A 19,838-nucleotide genomic window follows, 5' to 3' on the forward strand; every position below is an offset into this window, starting at 1 on the left:
GGGGGGGGGGGGGGGAAGACACGAACAGTATGGTTTTTTTAAGCAAACACGAAATCACAGAGTTAAGGAAGCAAGGGAAAAGTCGTTGCAAATCCCAGAGCAGAGCTTCATATCCAGTTTATTCATGCCTGAGTGAGAATCACGTGCACCAAACAGCCACTGCTAAAGCATAAAGAGGGTGTCAAAACAGAGATATTTTTAAACCTGGATTACATTTTAAAATCAAGTATTTCCTAATTCTTCTCCCTAATGCTCCTCATAATCAAGTGAAACATAGATGAAACAATGTTAGCAGGCCAATATGCCTTACTTTACTAAACTACATTTTGCTTAAAACACTGTTGTTTCCCATTTCCTTCATTGCGCAGAGTACCCTTACTGACTGCAGCAGTCCAAACAACGCACTCCAACAAGCGGAGCTTGGAACAGATGATCAGAACCAGATCTGCTCCCCTCCACAGAAATTCACATTCCCTAGCTGCACGCCTCAGTTTACCCTTCAATAAAACCGCTTATTACCCTACTGCAGGGAAATACCACAAGTTTAAGATTTGTAAATTGCTTTACAATCATAAGAACAAATATGTACAACATTGTAGAGTATCACTTACTATGTCCTTGCAAAACTCAAATTCCTCTGAGCAGAGTGCTTACTTTTTGAAATTTGCATGTAAAATATTTAATTTGAAACCATTCAGGTCTGTGAACAAATGGAGGAATACAACAGGAATACGCTTCAAGGCTGTGTTAGGCCTTTACCTCAGAAGGGACATTTTCAATCCCCTTAAACGTAAAAACTGTTACTGATATCAATGCTTGGGAAAAGAAATGCATTTGTACCATGAAACAATCTTAGAAGCTTCAGAAATAGATACTGCAGCCTTCTCTTCATTACAACAAAGTCAAAAACACTTTGAAGAATCCAAATGAAATTTCAGTCTATCAGGAAAAGTATCAAGTAGAAAAAGGATTTAAGCACAGGGCACAGCAACAACACTTTTGGAAAACTATTACGAGAACAAACTCTTGAGCCCAACATTGAATTTCTTCATTTCTTGCTCTACCGTTTCTTTTACACTGTAAAAACAATACGGAAGGGATTGCTGTAAGTAAACAGGGCCAGTCCTGTAGATTGCTGCTTTCCTGAAATACTGAATTTCCGAAAGAACATTGCTTTCTAAAGCACCAACCACCTTTTGAAGCCTATTATGTATGTCCAGACTCAAAATATCACAAAGGTGGCAGGCATCACGACTTGAGACAAAGTTCTCTTCCTTACTTACAATGGGGAAGGGCTTATGAATAACTGATTTTTAACAGGATTATTAGCCAGTATGATCACCGCAGAACTACACAGACCAGTCATGTAAGACTTAACTGATGGCTGCAGTTTTTTGCTTACGCACATAATAAACTTATAATTTTACAGTATTAATTTTTATTTATATTTTATCTACAGCTTTTGGGTAAAAGCAACACAATGCATTCCTTTCAAGTAGAAACCAATGCAGCTGCCAGGAAACAGTGTAAAAACAAGAAAGATTCAGGAATGGAAGCTTATATCTTGCTTCCTACTCTGATTTCCCAGATTTCCTTCCCTCGGTACTCTCTCAGCCACAGGACACGAGAAGAAAACAATTTGGGGGGGGGGAGGAATCTTTGACCAAAAAAAGCGAGAAAGAGTTTGGTGCAACCAGGTTTTCAGAAGAAATTAGAGACAGCTAAGATATAGCTAAGGACCATATATTTAGTATCACTATTTTAAATCTACAGGGATTTCTACAGTCCTGGACAACAGCAGGAAAGAAGGATAAGGAAAGAAAACACGGAAAAGAGATGTCACTTTCCGTATCATTAAAAAAAGAAATCTCTCCCAAGAACATAGGAAAGATGGTAAAAGAATAATTAGATAACTCTTCATTTAGCCAGATTTCTGTGTCCTTTTAGAAAAAGTGTAATAAAACATAAGACAATTAAGTTAAATAAGTGCTTCTAAAATATCTCACTACAAGTTACAAGCCTGTATATTTCAGGTTTCATTTTCCAGAATTTTCAAGTCTCTTTGTTTCATCATTCTTTGTCAAGTAACCACAATTTTGGTCCCTACTGCCTCCCTTACACTCTCTATTGATTAAGGAATGCTTCACTTCTTGCCCATATACAAACCATACACTCGGCAAGCAAGCAATGTAAGTTGCTCTTCTTGTTCAATAACAGTATTAGCAGCTCTCAGCTGCTCAGGCTGGGATATGGTAAATATTTATGCAGAATTCACAGACCTTTACCCCAATAAGGAGCCAGGCATGGGAAAAGAACAGCTTCCCAGAGCTCCATACAGCGGAAGCAAAGTGGTCCCCAAGGAACGGAGTCCACACCCCTGTGAAAAAAAATCCACGGAGCAGCAAGAAGAGCTCCACATCTGATCACTACCACTGCTGGAAACAACAAAACCTAAGGCCTCACCACACTGAGCGCTAAGCATCCTGTTTGCAGCTTAGCTGAAGAGGCCGAACCTTGCTCACAATTTTTGGGAAGTTCAAAGAGGCACAGATGAAGAAATCTATTCTCCAAAAAGGATTTAGTTCAGATACTACCAGGATATGGGATAGATGGATACATGCATTCTTAATCAATGAATCCCTAACATTATAACACATCACATGAATATACAAAAAGCTTGCCAACGCACTTCCTTAGCCCCTAAAATTATAAATGATAGGCAGAAAGGCTGTCCAGTTCCCCCATTAGTGTGTCTAAATACTTTATAAAGCCGTATGTTATGAGCACTGACCCTCATTCTCTCCCTTTCATTTACGTGCTCAGGATGTTTATTTCTCCTATCTTTTATATAAAGCAACAAAATCCACCCCGCACATCTCAAATAAACAGCAACTAGCAAAAGGTTACCATGTTGGGTTTTTTTGAACAAGAGTGTGTAAATATAAAAGTATAGACAAGAAGATATGCAAGACATCTGACATCTTTCAGCAAGATATAGCAAGAACACAGAGTGCACTAGATGACCTGCATCTTTTAGACACATCTGAGAAACATCTGAGTGTTTTCAAGTACAAAAATAGTGGGCCAGTATTTAAAATGTAGATACCCACCAAGAAGTCACAAAGATGTCAGAGGCATTGCACTTCACTTTACTAAAGTATGGCGAATGTATTCCCCCCCCCCCCCCCAAATAAAAAGAAAAAGGTCAGAACTCTCATACTTCATTCACAATGGCACTTCTTTCTTGTCACCAAGAGAACTACAAACTACACCTTTTTTTTTCCTCTATGCCTATGCTGCCTTATTTTCAAGTCACGTACATTTTATTTTTGCTTTAGACACATCTTGGTCTTTGACCTTCTGTCTTTACAGAACCGATATTGATCCTTCGATACAGTTTCTGACAGCAGCAGCACACAAACGTTGCCCAACCTGCAGCTGTTACCCACACACTTGTTCCATCGCCTACAGACGATTCCTTTCTGCCACGTGCAGAACTGCGCAGACTTGACGCACGCGGGGTGGGTAAGTTCACCCTCTCTGCCTTCACAGCACAGATCGTGTTCTTCCATAAACTTCTATTGGCCTGAAATATCAACGACTCACAAGCAGCGTATGACTAAGAAATCTTCTGTTTGGCTACTTTGGACATGCTTTATGGAAAACAGAAGACACTTGATGAACAAATGAGTTGTTATTTCATTTGAGTATCCGAAGTATGTTGCATTACATAATAGGCCGGGGAAGTTAAAGATACAGAAGCTTCCTCTTCGGAATTTCTGCAAGTCAGAGTAGACAATTTAAGGAGCGCTTGTGTCAGATAAAGTAGTAATTTTACAAAACCACTGCTTCACATATACAAACCCTTCATTATTTCAGCTCCTTAGAAACATGCCTTAAATTACTGGAACCTAGTTTGAAAAATAGGAAACTGAGGTACAGACACAGGAAATTATTTTTGCAGTAAAAAAGTAGACCAACAATTGCTGAAGTAGAAATGCTATCCAGATTATTTGACTACTACTCAGCCATTCTATCTTAAATCAGTACCATAATTCCTTTTTTAAAAGACTAGTGAGAGAAGTCTGCATGGCACCCTGTGAGGTACAGAAACCAAGTCACAGACACTTGGCATATACAACACACTTGGGAAGGAAAGTTAAACTGAGTGCTAGCAATGCACATGCAAGTAAGCCAAAAGACCTGCAAGCTTTCGGGTTTCAGAGCATTATGCTACATGAGAGTTAACCAAATGCTTTTAGGATCCTAGATACCATCAGATGAGAACACCCTAAGAAATACCTCCAGCTTTATAAGTACATTAGTGGACACAGCTTCAGCAGTCACTATGTGAAACTCAAGGGACAACATCTGTAGAATGCCAGGCAAAATTCAAATCAAAACCTGGCATAAAAGAAACAAGAGGAGTACTACCCACAAAGAAAAAAGCAAGGATGATTTAAACATGAAAGAAATTGATAAACTGGGCAGGGCAGGAAAACACAAAAGCGGGGTAGAGGATAAAAAAATAAAACAGCTCTCTATTGCTTGAGATACAACCCAATTTATTATGCACCTCACTGAATGATTCACCATACAAATCCTCTAGCTCTGCTCTGAACAAAACCCACCTTCCGGGCTCCAGCCAGCTGACTAAAAAGCACATATCAGCACAAGTTAGGATTAGACTGGCAACCTACTTTACAGAGTCAATCATTACAAGACTGAACCACATCTGTCTGATTTTAATGCATGGCTGCATCAACCCTAAGCAAAATGCAGTGCTTAAAAAAATCATCTTCAAAAAAGAAAACACTGAAGTCATTAAAACTTTAATCACAATTGTTAACTGCAAGCATTTACTATTAATAGATATTACTGAAGTAAAGAATCTGCTAACCAAAGAAAAAAATCACAGAAGGACCCACCGTTTTCTACTATGACACACATGCTACCAGACAACTTTCTACAGACAGTAATTAAAATAAGAGAGTTCTGGTACAAATATGGAAACAGATTAAGAGACAGCTGTAAAAAGTTTGCTAAATCTGTGACACAATAAAAAAAAAAAACACCCTATCTGTAAAAGCAAAAAGTGAAAGATCCTCTATGAAAGAGAACCCTAATTCTTTCAGTCTCTCACTGTCTGGGCTGACTTCTGGCATAGGAAAATAGGATATATGGAGCTTCATTTAAAAGGTCATACTGTTTCCTTCCTTGATCTTCTACCATGAACAATTTTAGAAGGCATTAAACATTTCAGAACAGCCTATCTAAACAAATTTTTGCTTATCCTGTCATTGAATTAAGTTCAACCAATTCCAGTAAGCCTATGAAAAAAAAAAAAAGCAGCCCCCCAAAACAGCTCCAAAATACGATATTTATGCCAGTCACTAGTTTCAAACGTGAATCAATGCCAAAACAGCATACGAAACTAAAGAGAGAGACAAGTAATTATTGTATAGTTGACAATTTGAAAAGAGAGAAAAATGAGAACAGGGATACTCCGTTCTCTAAGACAAAATCTACATCATTCATAGCAAACTGCTGAACATAGTTGCTAAAATTGTGTCATAATTCAAAGACATAAAAACACAAGACCAGTAACAGTTTTAGCACTCAATACCTAGTTATGGTACACTCTAGAGCTGGAAATTTTCAGCAATAAATACTTTCAGGCCTAATAAACTCTACCAACTGCTTACTACGTATTGAGAACCAGGGGGAGGGGGGTGCGGGGGGGGGGAGCTTGACTTATTCTTTCCAAAGCATTTTGCAGGGCGTTCTCAACTCATCATAGACTTCATCCTGCCCCAGCTTTACAGTACAATACATATAAAAATATTAAAGGACATGAACTGCATCAAAATGTTGACCCCATAAGCAAGTCAGCACTGGCTTTATCATTACTGTATTCCGTATCTGTAGCCTTACACTCCCAAATTCTATAAGCAGGGGGGGGGAAAAAAAAAAAAAACGAACAAAAGGCAAGGTAGCAATACCTGTATGCATAGCCCCAGCCTCTGAAAATGCAGAAATCCATTTCTTTAATGCACTAGAACATACTTTCGTTCTCTCATCGCTTCAGTGCGACAAGAAACATACAACCACTGGTATTTCGAGTTCACAGTGTGTCCAGACATTGTCTATGAGCCAAATACCAGTTTGAGTTATCTCCCCTAGAATTAATTTTATTTTGGAGTCTGTCCTATTGACAATTTCTCCTTTGCCCTCAGGCCAATGCACAATTAACAGTCTTTTCCAGGGCTCTCCATCTCCCCCTTCACAGCAATCATCGTGCCTAAAGCACACCACCGAAGCCATGCAAGGGGTCAGGAGATGGGCAGGGAGAAAAAGAAGGTTTTAGATCTTGCCAAAAAGCTTTACCATTGTAACTACAACAGTGCATCTGCCTCTTACTTTGAAATTCCAAAGCAAGAGCGTTCACGTAGCTAGTTATACCAGTGTAATTATGATGGTGTATTTCCTCAAAGAGGCAGGCCAGCACTTTAGTGGGGCCTGGTAGCTGATTCATCTGAATTGTTTAGTATTTGCTCACAAGCTGAGTACTGCTGCAGCCTCACGAGACGCTTCCTGCTTTAGCCTCTGGAGAGGCAATAGTGCTAAAACCAGGCAAATTTTAACACAGTAATTGCAGCTGCTTTTCAGATAACATTTGATCACCAAACATACAAAATTAAGTATCATCATTTCCATTTAAGCAGAGCATGCATGCAGCTTACCTACAGAAACTTTAATATACTTGTTCTTATCAGCTAGATCTGAGAGTCATCCATGCTTGCAAGAAACCACAACTCCCTCAATGTTGTATCAAAGCATGCTCCAAATGCCAATATACAGACCTCCCTCTCCAATTTCCGCTGTACTGTATTAACTGAACACGTTCACTACCCATCAGCAGTTGTCCACAGTCAAACATCCTCACAGGATTAAACAAAATGTTGTGTTATCACCATAACCAACAGCTGAGTTTAAGTAACTGAGATTATTCAAGTTACCACATATGCAAGAAACTTGCAAACATAAAAATTAAGTACTTGTCACCAGCAAAACATCAGTACTCAGTGCATTAAATCAGTAAGGGAAATACAGTTTTCTTTAAATTTGTGAACAGCCCGCAGTAAGGCAATTTCTCCCAAGGTATTTTCTGCTCGGGGTTCTGAAATGGAATATATGTAATCAGACCCACTGCAGCATGGAAACCACCAGGATGCCAACAGAAGTGCTTTAATCTAAAGCAAACATCTCCACGTGATGGAAAAGAGAGAGGAGGGGGAGAGCAGAGGCGGTTCACAATCTTACAAGACAAAATTCATTTGCTGCTGGGCATTTCTTCCTGCACATTATCATGCAACTGAATTGGGTTGACTGCCATTGAGAAACACATCCTGGGGCCACGGTGACAGCCAAAGTATTTGTCACTGACAAAGGGCTGCCCCACAGATCTGTTATTTCTGTGCCAGATTCATGCAGCCTGACATCTATATCCAGTGCGCACACAGCTGGAGAGGTAACAGAGACAAAGGGAGGATGCAGTGCCCATGGATTCTCAGAGCATGCGACCACCTTCAGGAATGCTACTAGTTTTAGCGCAACTCAGAAAGTATTTCTTAAAATCCCACAGGAATCAAGCTTTCCATTTTGGGGTCCCAGATATTTGAGTAGGCTTCTCATTGCCATACAGCTAATCACTGTATTTCAAATTTACTACCACAGCAAACAGATCCAAATACAACTTTGAGAAGAAGATGAAGAGATTTCACATGGGGATTTAAACAAACAAGGTCCCTGAACAGAACAGTCCTTGTTTGAAGTGTCCAGAGTCCCTTTGTGCCTATCCTCACAACCAATTACAAATCTTTTTTTTAAAAACAAACAAAAAAACCCAACCTGCACCTCATTATTTGTATGTTCTTTGGTTGTTTTTTTTTTTCCTTTTTACCTAGCTCTTGAAATGCTCTTTTGGGGCCAATCGCAGTTTTGACCTAAAGGACAGTTCATTTAAAAAGACGGGGGGGGGGGAGAAGAAAAAAGAAAAACCCTGAATCCCTACATACACTCTAAAGGAACACTTATTTTTGGGAAAATATATTTCCACTTCCCAATAAAAGCAGAGGAACCAACTTATTTTGGTGGAGTAAGCTTCAGCAAGTTTCTGAAGCCATTTGCTGATCCAACAACTGATCAATATTCCAAGATGCATGTTACAGAACTAAAGGAGTCATTTTCTCTGTACATGAAGAGCAACAGATGGAGCAAAATTTTCAGCACACTCTGAGCTACGGTGATGTTCTTGTCATTGCAGTGAGTAAGCAGGCTCAGTGAAGCTGCCTCCCAGTAGCCGCAGAGCCATGATGATAAAAAAAAAATTTTAACAAAAAAAAAAAAGGAGGAAAGGGGCAGGTTCTCTCCATCTGGCTGAATTCCAGCAAGAGCATTTAGATTTGCAGGCTGCCCAAAACTCAAACCTGTTGCAAGGCTATTTCCCTCTCCTCCCCCTTCCAGCTAAGCTTAATTATCTGCTTCTGCTTTACACGTGACCCAGGAGCTCTGCCGAGAGAAAGAGCCTCCTCCAGTAAGGCTGGTGCTGTCAAAACAAGCCGTGATCCACACACAGCGACTCGTCCCCTTTGCCTGGCACCCGCCAGGCAGCATTACTGTATCTCACAACCGGGCAAGCACGTTTCACACCACCAGGAAAGAAGCATTTTTCTGACCTAAACCAGGGACTGCGCGTCTGGATTACTAGGGCCAGAGCACAGCCAGATAACCAATCTACGGAGGGGTGAGTCAAAAGCACGGGTGAACAGGTGCAGACACCAAAAAAACATAGTTAATGTCTCACTGATGAGTGCAAAACCTGATAATAAGTCTACTAAAAGGAAAAGGGAGAGGAGGTCAAGGTTTGCTATGCAATACATACAGCTGAAGTTGCACTGGTTAACATCCAAAGTAAACAACACTCCAGCGTTTAAAGCTATCACCAACATTCCTACATCTTTCTACGTTGGAAAGCACAGGAAAGTATGCTTGCCTTCCCCCCCCCCCCCCAAGTATTACAGGGCTTTATTCTCACAACAATTTCCATAATGTGAGTGGGCTGAACATTTTACATAACTTCATAGACCTGACATATCTGAGTGTAAAACTTGGGCCTTTCAATACTACTCAGAGGGCCGCAGTGCTTGGCGACATTATACTTACCAACCGCTGAGTAAGTATTATCAAACTCATACACCAAGGCACGCGCCACTGAAGCAACTAGACCAGATACAGAGCAAAGTTCTTTTAGATCATGTACCCATTTCTGAACTATTGTAAGATATTTTCTTTTACTGCTGAAGGTTCTATTATAACTCAAGGGTAGAGAAGAAGTCTGCAACAAAGGTATTCATTTTACCAGTGCCCTACAGACTTTGACGCATCCTTACAACAAAGAAAATCCCACAACAATTGCAAACAGCTCTCTCTGCAGTATCCCCATACCACCTTCACCAGCCAAAATGATTGAGCTTGTTGGTTTGCTAAGATCAGATCTGCACCCACATGAACCACTTCCGCTACTGAAACCGCAGGGACTACGCAGGGCAAACCACAACCTATCATTTTGTGTCTCTCAACAGACAGCGAGAACAAATTGCCAACCTGAGAGCTGCAGTTCATCATTATGAGATCTCTAAGCTAAGAACTTTTACCCTTGACACAGAAGTATTTTTGATAAACCATCATTCCCCCCCCATCCTTACATTTAGGGAATTCACATCATATACATTCATCCCCTTCTCCCTATTACAGTTCCCCCTGAATATTTTTTTCAAAGTTGTTATGATGCTGCCTACCTAAGTCAGGTTAGATGGCTATAGAGCGGTCTGCAGCAGCAGGGAAAAATCACTCTTTTAAAACCAGAAACGATCTGAGAAGAGCAGCTTACTTTTGGCTGAAGTCACTGCCTAATTTGGGACATCACATAATCATAATTTTTCAGAAGGTGGAAAGAAATATCCTATGGACACAGATCAGAAAACCTCATTATTTTCTTACTTGCAAGCACCAACTTTAAAAGCCACTTAACAAAAGAACAGGAATTATCATCATCATGGCTCAAACACTGTCACATGGGACTTGCTGTCACTCAAACCAGAGCAAAATTTTAGAAGGCATTACAATGGCTGAAAGAGCTTTCTGGCCCCAAACGGTATCCACACAGCCTCCTCAAGAAATAGACAGGTACACCCAGACACCAAACACACATCTTCAGTCCTCCACAGAAAACTCAACACAGTTGTAGCCCTGGCTTGTCAGGGGTTTTTGCCTTACACCAGCAGGTCTTAGCCCTTTACGGCTGACGTGTGCCTGCAGAATGCACTGGCAGACAGGAAACCTCTCTCCTATCTGGCAACTGCCACCACCTCTCCCATTTCTCTCCCTCTCCCTCATTTCCTATTGACTTTCCCATGTCTTACATTGCAGCTTTTTCCTATTTCCTTTTTCTCCTCGCTCATTACAGCTTCCCTCCTTCAATTCTCTACTTTTCCCCTTTTTCCAACACTTTTCTGGTAGCTTTGATCTCAGTCCCTACTCATCAGAATATTCTTTTGCATCTGGGCGCAACAGAAGCATGCAATGGTGCCTCTGTGCCACAGGAGTACTGAGGAGACGCCTTGTCTGATGTGCTGCCAATAAGCTACACTAACAGCCACTATCATAACAGGGTAAAAAGACTTTCAAGCAGCCATCAGATACTTTAGGTAAGCCTGCAGGTTGAAGCTTGTATGTTTATGGGAGTGGTGGACTCAGAATCCTGTACCTGTCTCGGATCAGTCTAGCGCTTTATTAAATAGATGGGTCTTTTCCTCCAGACTGGGAAATGCTTGCTCAGGTCAATTTAGGTCCCACCTAAGCTTTCCAACCCCCTTCCAGCCCTACAGCTCACTCAGGACTCCATTAGAGAGTATCTAACTCTTCATAGGTTACTGGTTCATCTTCGGAAGTCACCCAAGCTCTTGGTAAAATGATTGCTTGTGATACCACAAACCAGGATTCACAGTCTGCAAATAAATTCAAGATCAGCTTCTCACATACACAAGAATAGTTGTGCTGCTACTCACAGTTTCAAGGAGGAACAGCACTTGGATAAAATTAAGATTTCCCCCAATATGACTTCCAATACATATTTCAAGAGCTCAGGAGCAGATGGAAACCAGTTTCAGTCTTGCCCTTGCATACACATTTCTTGTGCCAACTGAGAGCAACCAAGAACTCCCATAACCTGGGGATTCTCCCTTAGGTTTCTAGCATCAGTGCTGCAACTTCTTTATAACGACCAAAAGAGGCCCTTTTGCTCAATTCACACAGTTCAGTCCATCTTTTACATAGCCCTGTTCCCTGATCACAAAAGGGTTAGTTTTTCTGAACCCTTAAACGAACTGAGACCCAAGTGCCACTTCCAGGACAGCACACACTGTTAGCATGCCAGTCCTACAAGGGGGACTGCCTATCTTCAGCAGGACATTTGACAGTATCCAAGTAACTAACATGACAATGATCCAGACAGATTACAACCAAATTGTTTCAAGTACAGGAACTCACGTGCTATGCCTTAGGATCTTTTCCACCTCAAGTATTCAGCCTCAGGAAGGACACCATTCATTTGCTTTTCCAGTGCCAGAGCAATTTAATGAAGTACCTTACCAACTGACATCACAGAGCCCAGAAGTTTCAGTGTTGTCAAAACAAAGCTTAAAATAGCCAGCCACACAGATAATATTTAAGCATTTGCCAACAAATGTAAACAGCAGCATTTCTTATTTACCATCAGACTTTGCTAAATGGTGCGACTATGCAGGAAAGGGTTCCTGCCCATTGGTCTCAGAAGTCAAACAGACACAATACTGGAAATAGTCAAGGAAAGGATGCAGAGTAATAACAAAGTGTAAGTGATGTTTAGTAGACGATTTGTGAATGTCACAGACTGAATTCTGTTTGTTTTGTTTTTACTATTTATACTTATGCTTACATTTTAAACATAAGAACACTGCTTTTTCCTGTCATTTTTAATATATTTATTTTTAAATGTTTTCTTTTAAAAGAAAAATGAGTAAACCTTGTTTCTTCCTGTCTTTTTCTAAGTGTGCTGTTCCTATTTTGTATGTATCCTGCCTTGTATTTTATCCCTTGTACATTTTTAATCAAACACTGCAGGTTTTACATCCCTTTTCATTTTACTAATTACTTTGCTACTGCTTCCCCTGTCCTTATTTTGAGCCCTCTCTTCTGACCTTAAGACATTATCTATATCCAGGCTCCTGACCCTTAGTTTCATCAAGCTGAGACATGAACTAACACTTCTATTCTTTAAACCTAGTAATTATCCAGAACAGGGCCACAGAACAGAACATAGCATCACCTACCAGAAAGTATGCATTCAAGTCTATTTTCTCTTAGTGCTACTGACATCTCTTACAGAAGAAAGATCTAGTTATCTCAAAAGTAGATAAAATATCAGGACTAGAGTGAAAGAAGAGAGAGTGTTTAGGTGCCACAAGAAGCATTTTTATTAGCATCTCAGATCACCCAGTCTAGAAACTCAAGGATAATACGAATGGGATTCATTAATCAGTCTCCTCCTGCTAATTTTCAGAGGGAAGGAAGAGGTATTCAATGAGAAACCTGGAGGATAAAGCCTTGAAAGCAAGAGCCTAAGCTTATCTTTCAAGCAGCACAGCCAACATACTTCCCCGGTGACCCAGAAGGACCACCTAGAGGTTTAAGTGGAGAATTCAGTCTCCAGACCAAGGCAAACACTGCTCCTCTTTGAGACACTTTGCATAACTACAAGCTATAGCACTGGGCTGGCCAGGGTGGGGGTTGACGGTTGTAACCATGAGAGGCAAACAGTGCTACCCCAAACACTGTGGAAAAAATGGGAAAACAAACAGTTAATGTCAAAAATAGTGTTGATTATACTCCAAAGCTTCTTGGGAAAGCAGGGAAACAGAAACAGGCACTGAAGCTACTCACTGAACAGGATTCACACAAAATGCTTAAGGCACAAATTCACTAGGAGACCCCACTTCTTGAAATAATCAAAAGATCTTGGGATATAGTCATGAAATATGTAAAATAACTGGTACAGGTGTCTGCACCGCTTTCCCCAGGCAAATACATGAATGCTCTACACTACCTTCAGATGGACTGCCAAATAATCTTCAATGCCTAAATCACTACTTTTACAATGTAATACAGAATAGTTCCGAGAGTAACCAGAAGACTACTTTACTTTCCAGTAGGAAGACTGTGGTCAATGCTGCCACCCTCAAGGACCAAGAAAGTCTTCTCCTGTATGGGTCATGCTCATCAATACAGAATTCAGTTTTATAAAGATCGGTCTGAGAAGATCACAAATGAACACCCACAAAGCTCACCAGTGACCTCAGCAACTTCTGCTCCAAGGGCAAGATGCACATTTCTTCTCAGGCATCTCTAAACAGGACAACAGCAGGCATTAAAAAAACAGAACAGTGATCTTAAAGCACTCCAATGTGCAAACAATTTTCCAGAGGAAGAAAGGGGAGGGGCACAACACAGAGAAGGACAACCCATACATGACAGTCATTAGTTGTGTCAACGCGCTACCAGCACTCAAACGCTACCATGATAAGTCAGTCTAAGAGTTCTCTGTAGAACAGACCGTATCAGGCTGGAAAAGTCAAAGAGGTCCCTCCATCTTGCAGCAGGGTTTATGTGTTTCATATTTACCTAGGCCCCTATGGATATCACTTTGACAGGAATGGTATCTGAAGAGCTCAGATTATCACCAGACCATTTCTCCAGACTTTTCATGCAATCCCACATACCCTCCAGGCTTTCCATAATTAGCTCTGGCAAGTATTTTTTTGCTGCTGAATATATTGTGCCCCAATTCCTGTGAATCTGGACAAGATTTTTAAAAGTCTAAAATTGAAGTAGCCTACATCCCAGTACCATTCGTAATCTATCCATTTGAAACACTAATAAATGCCATAATAGGAGTTATGTGCACAAGGAGAATTATACAATTGGGCTAACAGATGAAATATCATTCCTGCCTCCACCCAAATAATCATGACGCCCACAGCTCTACTCAAAACTAGAAAATCAAGCTCACCTCAACTTCTGTCTCCAGCAAAAACCCTAATAAACTATGCAGCATGAACTGGTAGCATTTGCTTCCTAGCCAATATCACAGACAGTATTCTCTTCTGACAGCTTCAATAAAAGCAAAATAGAAAATGAATTTATGAACAGACTATGTCAACTACTAATTTGCAAACATAGTGAAGGCACAACAATGGAAAGCACAAGAAGACTTGCCTCAATGACTATTACGCTTTTTAGTCCATAGAAACAGACATTGTGCTGCAGCTTTCCATAAATATTAGATCTTACAAACTCTACTAATTAAATAAATGCACGATAATAACATCTAGCTACTCAATAACACTAAGGTGTGACTTTCTATGAAGTTCTTACCCTTACCCTGCTGGAAAAAATAAACCCCTTTTTCCCCACCATACAGTTAAAGAAGTCCCAGTTACGACAGGGACTTACAAACAGCCAAAGACAGGGAAAGTGCATCTAAGCAGATAAGAAACAATTAGGGTCTATTTTAGTACCAAGTCAGGAGCAAATCGGCAACTAAAACCTCTCAAGGGTAATTATGTGTAAATTCTACCTCTCCTATTTTCCAATCATAGCAACAGAAACTACAGCACTGTTATAAATAAAACTCATTTGCAAGCAACTGCATAGGAAGAGTCACCAGTTCCTCAACAAGGTACTGCAAAAGCAGCAAGAGCCTCCATTCTTTTATTGTGCTTTAATAAACAGAAAGAAACATAAAGCAAGTTCTGTAGCCGTGCAATTGCTCAACTCTGCAGTGTGTTTGGAATGGTTACAGGAAGAAAAATACAGTTAACTATGAGACAAAAAAAAAAGTAATCGCATACAAATGTTTCTTTAATGTCATAACAGGATACAGCAGAGTTCTGGTCATCCTTTAGTGGCCAACCAGAGCCTGCAAATGGCCGAATTTCATCCTGGCCCCAGTATGTCCTTGCAAAGAATAAAACCCTTATCTCGCTCAGCCATGTGTCGCCTGCCACAAACGGCAGAACAGAGCAACGCCCAAAGCCAGCCGGCCTGCCCGAGTGTGTCTGGGCCAGAAGAGCTCTGAAGCGAGCGAATGCAGGCACGCTCATACGCAGTCTCACAGAAGTAACAGGAAAACACCTCCTCTAACATACCCTACCCAGCCACCCACTACCCAGAGTGAGGTCCCAAAGCTAGCCTTAGATAGTCCCTGTAGTCCAATCTCCCCCTTCCAAAATCCTCACACTGACAGCCCAAAACAGCATCCAGCAACAAAAATCCAACGTGGCACTAGTAACTAGACAGGAATCTGTGGAAGAAAAAACCAGAAATTTTCAGGCTAAAAGGTATGGCAAGTCTCACCTAAATCCAGAGCGGGATGAAAACAAGCAGGCATTTTGTCGTAATTTTAGATACCTACTTTAGGATAAGAAATGGTCCCCTAGATGTGCCTATTTTCTTCCACTAACTATAAAGGCAGTCTAAACGAACAGCTCCGATAGAGATGTCTACCTCAAAGACTTATTAAGTTAAGCAAGACAAATGCCACCTTAGGAGGCCTCTAAACAAATACAGCATAGCTAAGAGAGGATTAAATTAAGAGGGTGTGAATGTTTACAAACATAAAGTGGCAGAGCAATAAGGCTGAAGATGAATTGTTTGATATGGTCCACTGGGCAACAGGATAATGAAAAGAAGCAGCTGACAAAGTAAAAGAACATCCTCAAAGAAAGGGGAAATAAATGTCACTGCTTAAAGTTCTGACTCTCTCATACCATCAGAAGCCACACAGAGCACCATGGCTATCCTGGACCACTTTTTGCTTATGTATTTCTAAATCTCAAGTACTGCGTTACAAGATAATCTTTTTTCTGCTAGCACCCTTTAGACATTTCTCCAAACGCTCAGTAGCTGACCGGGAACAGCGCGTGTCAGATGCTTCTTCAGTAACTTTGCTGAACAGTCATTACACTCTCAGAAGTCTTAACATCTGTTACATCTTTTTGTTCAATACCTGCTATTCCCCCATTCCCGCAGGCACTCACTTCCCTCCAGTCTTAAGACACTGGAGGAAAAAGACACAAGAAAACGACATTGCTTCGTGAGCCAGCTGGATAACAGAATCCAACTCAGGGATGAAGCATAACCATTATCAAAATTAACTGGGTTAACGTTTGGTCCACAGAGAAAATTATCCCAGACACGCGAGATGTGAACTGGCATGGCTGTATTTCAGCATAGTCTCAGACACTAAAATCCATTGAACTTTCTTGAAAAAAAAAAGAAAACACTAAAAGAAAAAAAAAAGAAAACACTATGAGGAAAAAAAAAAAGGAGGGGGCTTCATGAAAAAAACATTTATCATACTGGCTACAGAACAGCACTAGAAATGGACATTCATACATTCCTTCTAATTCACATATACTTTAATGTCATACATGACACCATCAACAAGAACATAAAAGACATAAAACACAGAAAGGATGGGACAAGTGCAACCTGGACAAGGGAAATGTCAAACAGCTATCAAAACACACAGAATGATTGCCATCTTAAACTGAAGGGGTACAAAAGGAAATATTTGCTGTCTGTAACAGGGATTTAAGCAGCTATACATATGTAAAATGCAAATATGTAAAGCTAATGTGGAGAAAAATGCAGGCCCATGCTACCCTATTATATTCATAATACCATTTGGCACAGATGCAAGCTGGGTTTTTCTGTTTTAAGGCGGTTCCCAACTCGATCCCACCGAGGAAGGTCACTGATAAATACGGAGACAATTTAACATGTCATATGATTTATACCATGCAGATCTAATGACACTAGAAGCATCGAGTTTATTTATATTTCACCTGCTTTACGTTCCAAGCTTGAGAGTCGGATTTAAAGAGGCAATACAGAGGCTTCTTGGGCCTAATGGGAAAGCAAGCTTTTCACCAACGTACTGCTAGGACAAGAGTGACCGAAAAACACCCCCCTCCAGATCCTGCACAATGCTGTAGACAGAATGGAGCAGCCTCGCTCCAGACACTAGTAAGCAGACGTCCACATGATGAGAACACACACCACCACCACATCTGGCGCTCTGCTGAAGTTCAGCCAGGGAATAAATGGGCCACGACGACTGAATTCCCTTCGCACCCCCAGAGCTGGGGTTCCTTCGGGCCAGAGGTGAAGAGTAGTGGCAAGGCCAGGCCCTGCTTCTCTGCATTCCCCCAACCATCACACAAAGCTGCCGCCAGAAAGCTCGGACTGCCAGGGCTGTGGATACAGCTCCTTAGCTGACATTAAGTCTTTTGAACCAGAACTTTAATGGAACACCAAGCAGAAACATCCTCTTGACATGACTGAAAGCAAAAGGAAATGAGACATTTTTTGTCTCCCCTATATTTTCAATTTAGCTGTTCCAATTCAGTAATGGAAAGTATTTTGTTTTACTAACAAGCAAATTAAATTCCCTGTCCTTGTGCTTTTCCTTCCCAAGCATCACTCAACTGCTTCTTGAAAGTATGAAAATCCTGTCGTTCCTTTTGATATCTTGCAACCTACCATAAGACACACGCTCTTAAGCACGTGACAAAACTCTCACAAAGCCACTGAAATGCCACCTTCTTTTTACTGTCACTGTCTTGTCTGGTACAGAAGAAAAACACCCTGCAACTCAAAAATATCTCATGCACATGCACTGCAAAAGAGAAAAGAGTTTTCTTTTGTCACCTGTTCTGCTACTACAAAAATACTACACAATGCATTTCAAAGACTTGGTACTCTATGAACAGCAGAGTCATAAACACAGACTGTATGTGGTTCTGAGCTGTACTAGAGCCCTTTCGCACTGCTCAGGCACTGTACTGTCTGTTAAGACCTGTGGAGTTATGAAAAGGCCTAAGTGTAAGTGAGACCTACTCTCACTCTCCCTCCTGCCCACACCTGGAGTCTAAAATGTGATCTCAGGCACCCAAAAGCATCATCCCTCTGTCCCAGCCCTGGTTTCTCTCCTGTGCCAGAAGTGCTTGTATTGGCCATGAAAAGCCCAAGCAGCGAGGCCTTTGTCACACACATTCACACCTTAACCACCAAATATGCACAATAAAGGAGAATATAATAAAAAATGTCATAAAAGAGAAGTTTTTTCAGCTTGCAAGTGTCAAAAAAGGTATTTTTTCCTCTTGTCAAAAAAAACCCTGAAGACACTCATTCCATACTTCTGTCTCAAAAGCACATAAGAGGTTTCCTACTTGATTTTTTTTTCCTCACAACAGAAAATACATTTTTTCCCCTGCCTCTGAAGCATCCCAGTACAAGTGAGAGAATCCCAGACTGCTAATGAAATGCACATGGCAGCACCTGCAGAGAAGCCCAGAGGCCTGAGCAGGTATCTAAAGCAAGGAACAGATTACTGCTAAAGTAGTGTAGGCACCAGCAGACATTCCTGCTCATGAACTACCCTTCCTGCCCTCACCTGAAGTGACCTCTCTTTGGACGGCTACAACGTTTGACCTTACAAGAAGCAAGTGCGTCCTCTACGTGGTTTTTGAGTTCAGACTCAAGCTGTATCCTAAACTCTATCACTTTTTCTGCTTTAACTTCTCACAGAAATAGTTCCTTTTGGTGTTCCTCCCAGCACCAACCTGTGCTGGAAGCTGAATTACAATCCCTAGTTCTTACAAAGTCAGCCTAGCAGGCTTGAAAGCAGATGGACTTGAAATACTCCAGCTTCAAAGTTAACCCAGTTGTCTTGACAGTCAGCCACCCCAGGTACGTACCAATTCCCAGAAACTCAGATTTAATCCTGCTTTTCTGATCCCGTCTGTCACGCTGTCACTGAAGTCAGAACGCAAAGTAACAAGCTCTGGGAAGAGCCTAGACTTCAGAGAAGAAAAGAAAAGAAAAAAAAAGAAAAAGAGGAATGTCATTTTATACTGACCTGTCCGTGATTGTGGACTGTGTGCCACTCATTGGAGCCTTTGGCAAGAAGTCGTATTATCCAATTTACATTTTACTATTACTGCAGGAATATTAACGAGGCTTTGCCCCCCACATGCACTGAGGTTCAGGATCCAGCCTTGCTCCAGAAGAGGCATGCACAGAGGACAAATTCAGTTCAAGGGCAGGAAAAAAAAAAAAAAAAAAATCCAAACAACTCCAAAACTCTTCTTGCAGTCACCCAGAATATCCAGATCACGGAAGTGGGGTGTGGGGGATGTTCAAGAAAAACTCCAACAAAAAACAAAACGAAAAAAAAAAAAAACCCACAACAAAACAAGCTGTTCCCCTCGATGCTCCCTTAGCCCCAAGGAAGAGGGGAAAAGTTACGCGTGCCGAGAAGGAAAATCTTCCGAAGCGACCAATCCTCGCCGGTCCGGAGTTTCAGCGCGGAGGGCAACCCCCGGCGTCCGCGCAAAACTCTTCTTGCAGTCACCCAGAATATCCAGATCACGGAAGTGGGGTGTGGGGGATGTTCAAGAAAAACTCCAACAAAAAACAAAACGAAAAAAAAAAAAACCCCACAACAAAACAAGCTGTTCCCCTCGATGCTCCCTTAGCCCCAAGGAAGAGGGGAAAAGTTACGCGTGCCGAGAAGGAAAATCTTCCGAAGCGACCAATCCTCGCCGGTCCGGAGTTTCAGCGCGGAGGGCAACCCCCGGCGTCCGCGCAGGAGGAGCGGGGAGCGCCGGAGCGGG

At 41.3% G+C, this 19,838-nt stretch overlaps 1 protein-coding gene across 2 annotated transcripts in view; it reads right to left on the bottom strand.

Annotated features, from left to right (window-relative positions):
- The window catches only part of ARHGEF12 (Rho guanine nucleotide exchange factor 12), a 78,087-nt gene extending 58,564 nt beyond the window's left edge, over nucleotides 1-19,523 (bottom strand). For both annotated transcript variants that reach the window (XM_009286742.2, XM_009286741.2), the window contains exon 1: nucleotides 19,082-19,523. In XM_009286742.2, the coding sequence (XP_009285017.1) occupies nucleotides 19,082-19,113 (32 nt within the window). In that variant the 5' untranslated portion in view covers nucleotides 19,114-19,523. The remainder of the gene's footprint in view (nucleotides 1-19,081) is intronic.
- Between the last annotated feature and the right edge of the window lie 315 nt (nucleotides 19,524-19,838).

This window comes from Aptenodytes forsteri, unplaced genomic scaffold (genome assembly GCF_000699145.1).
Source record: "Aptenodytes forsteri isolate BGI_AS27 unplaced genomic scaffold, ASM69914v1 Scaffold760, whole genome shotgun sequence".
NCBI lineage: Eukaryota > Metazoa > Chordata > Aves > Sphenisciformes > Spheniscidae > Aptenodytes > Aptenodytes forsteri.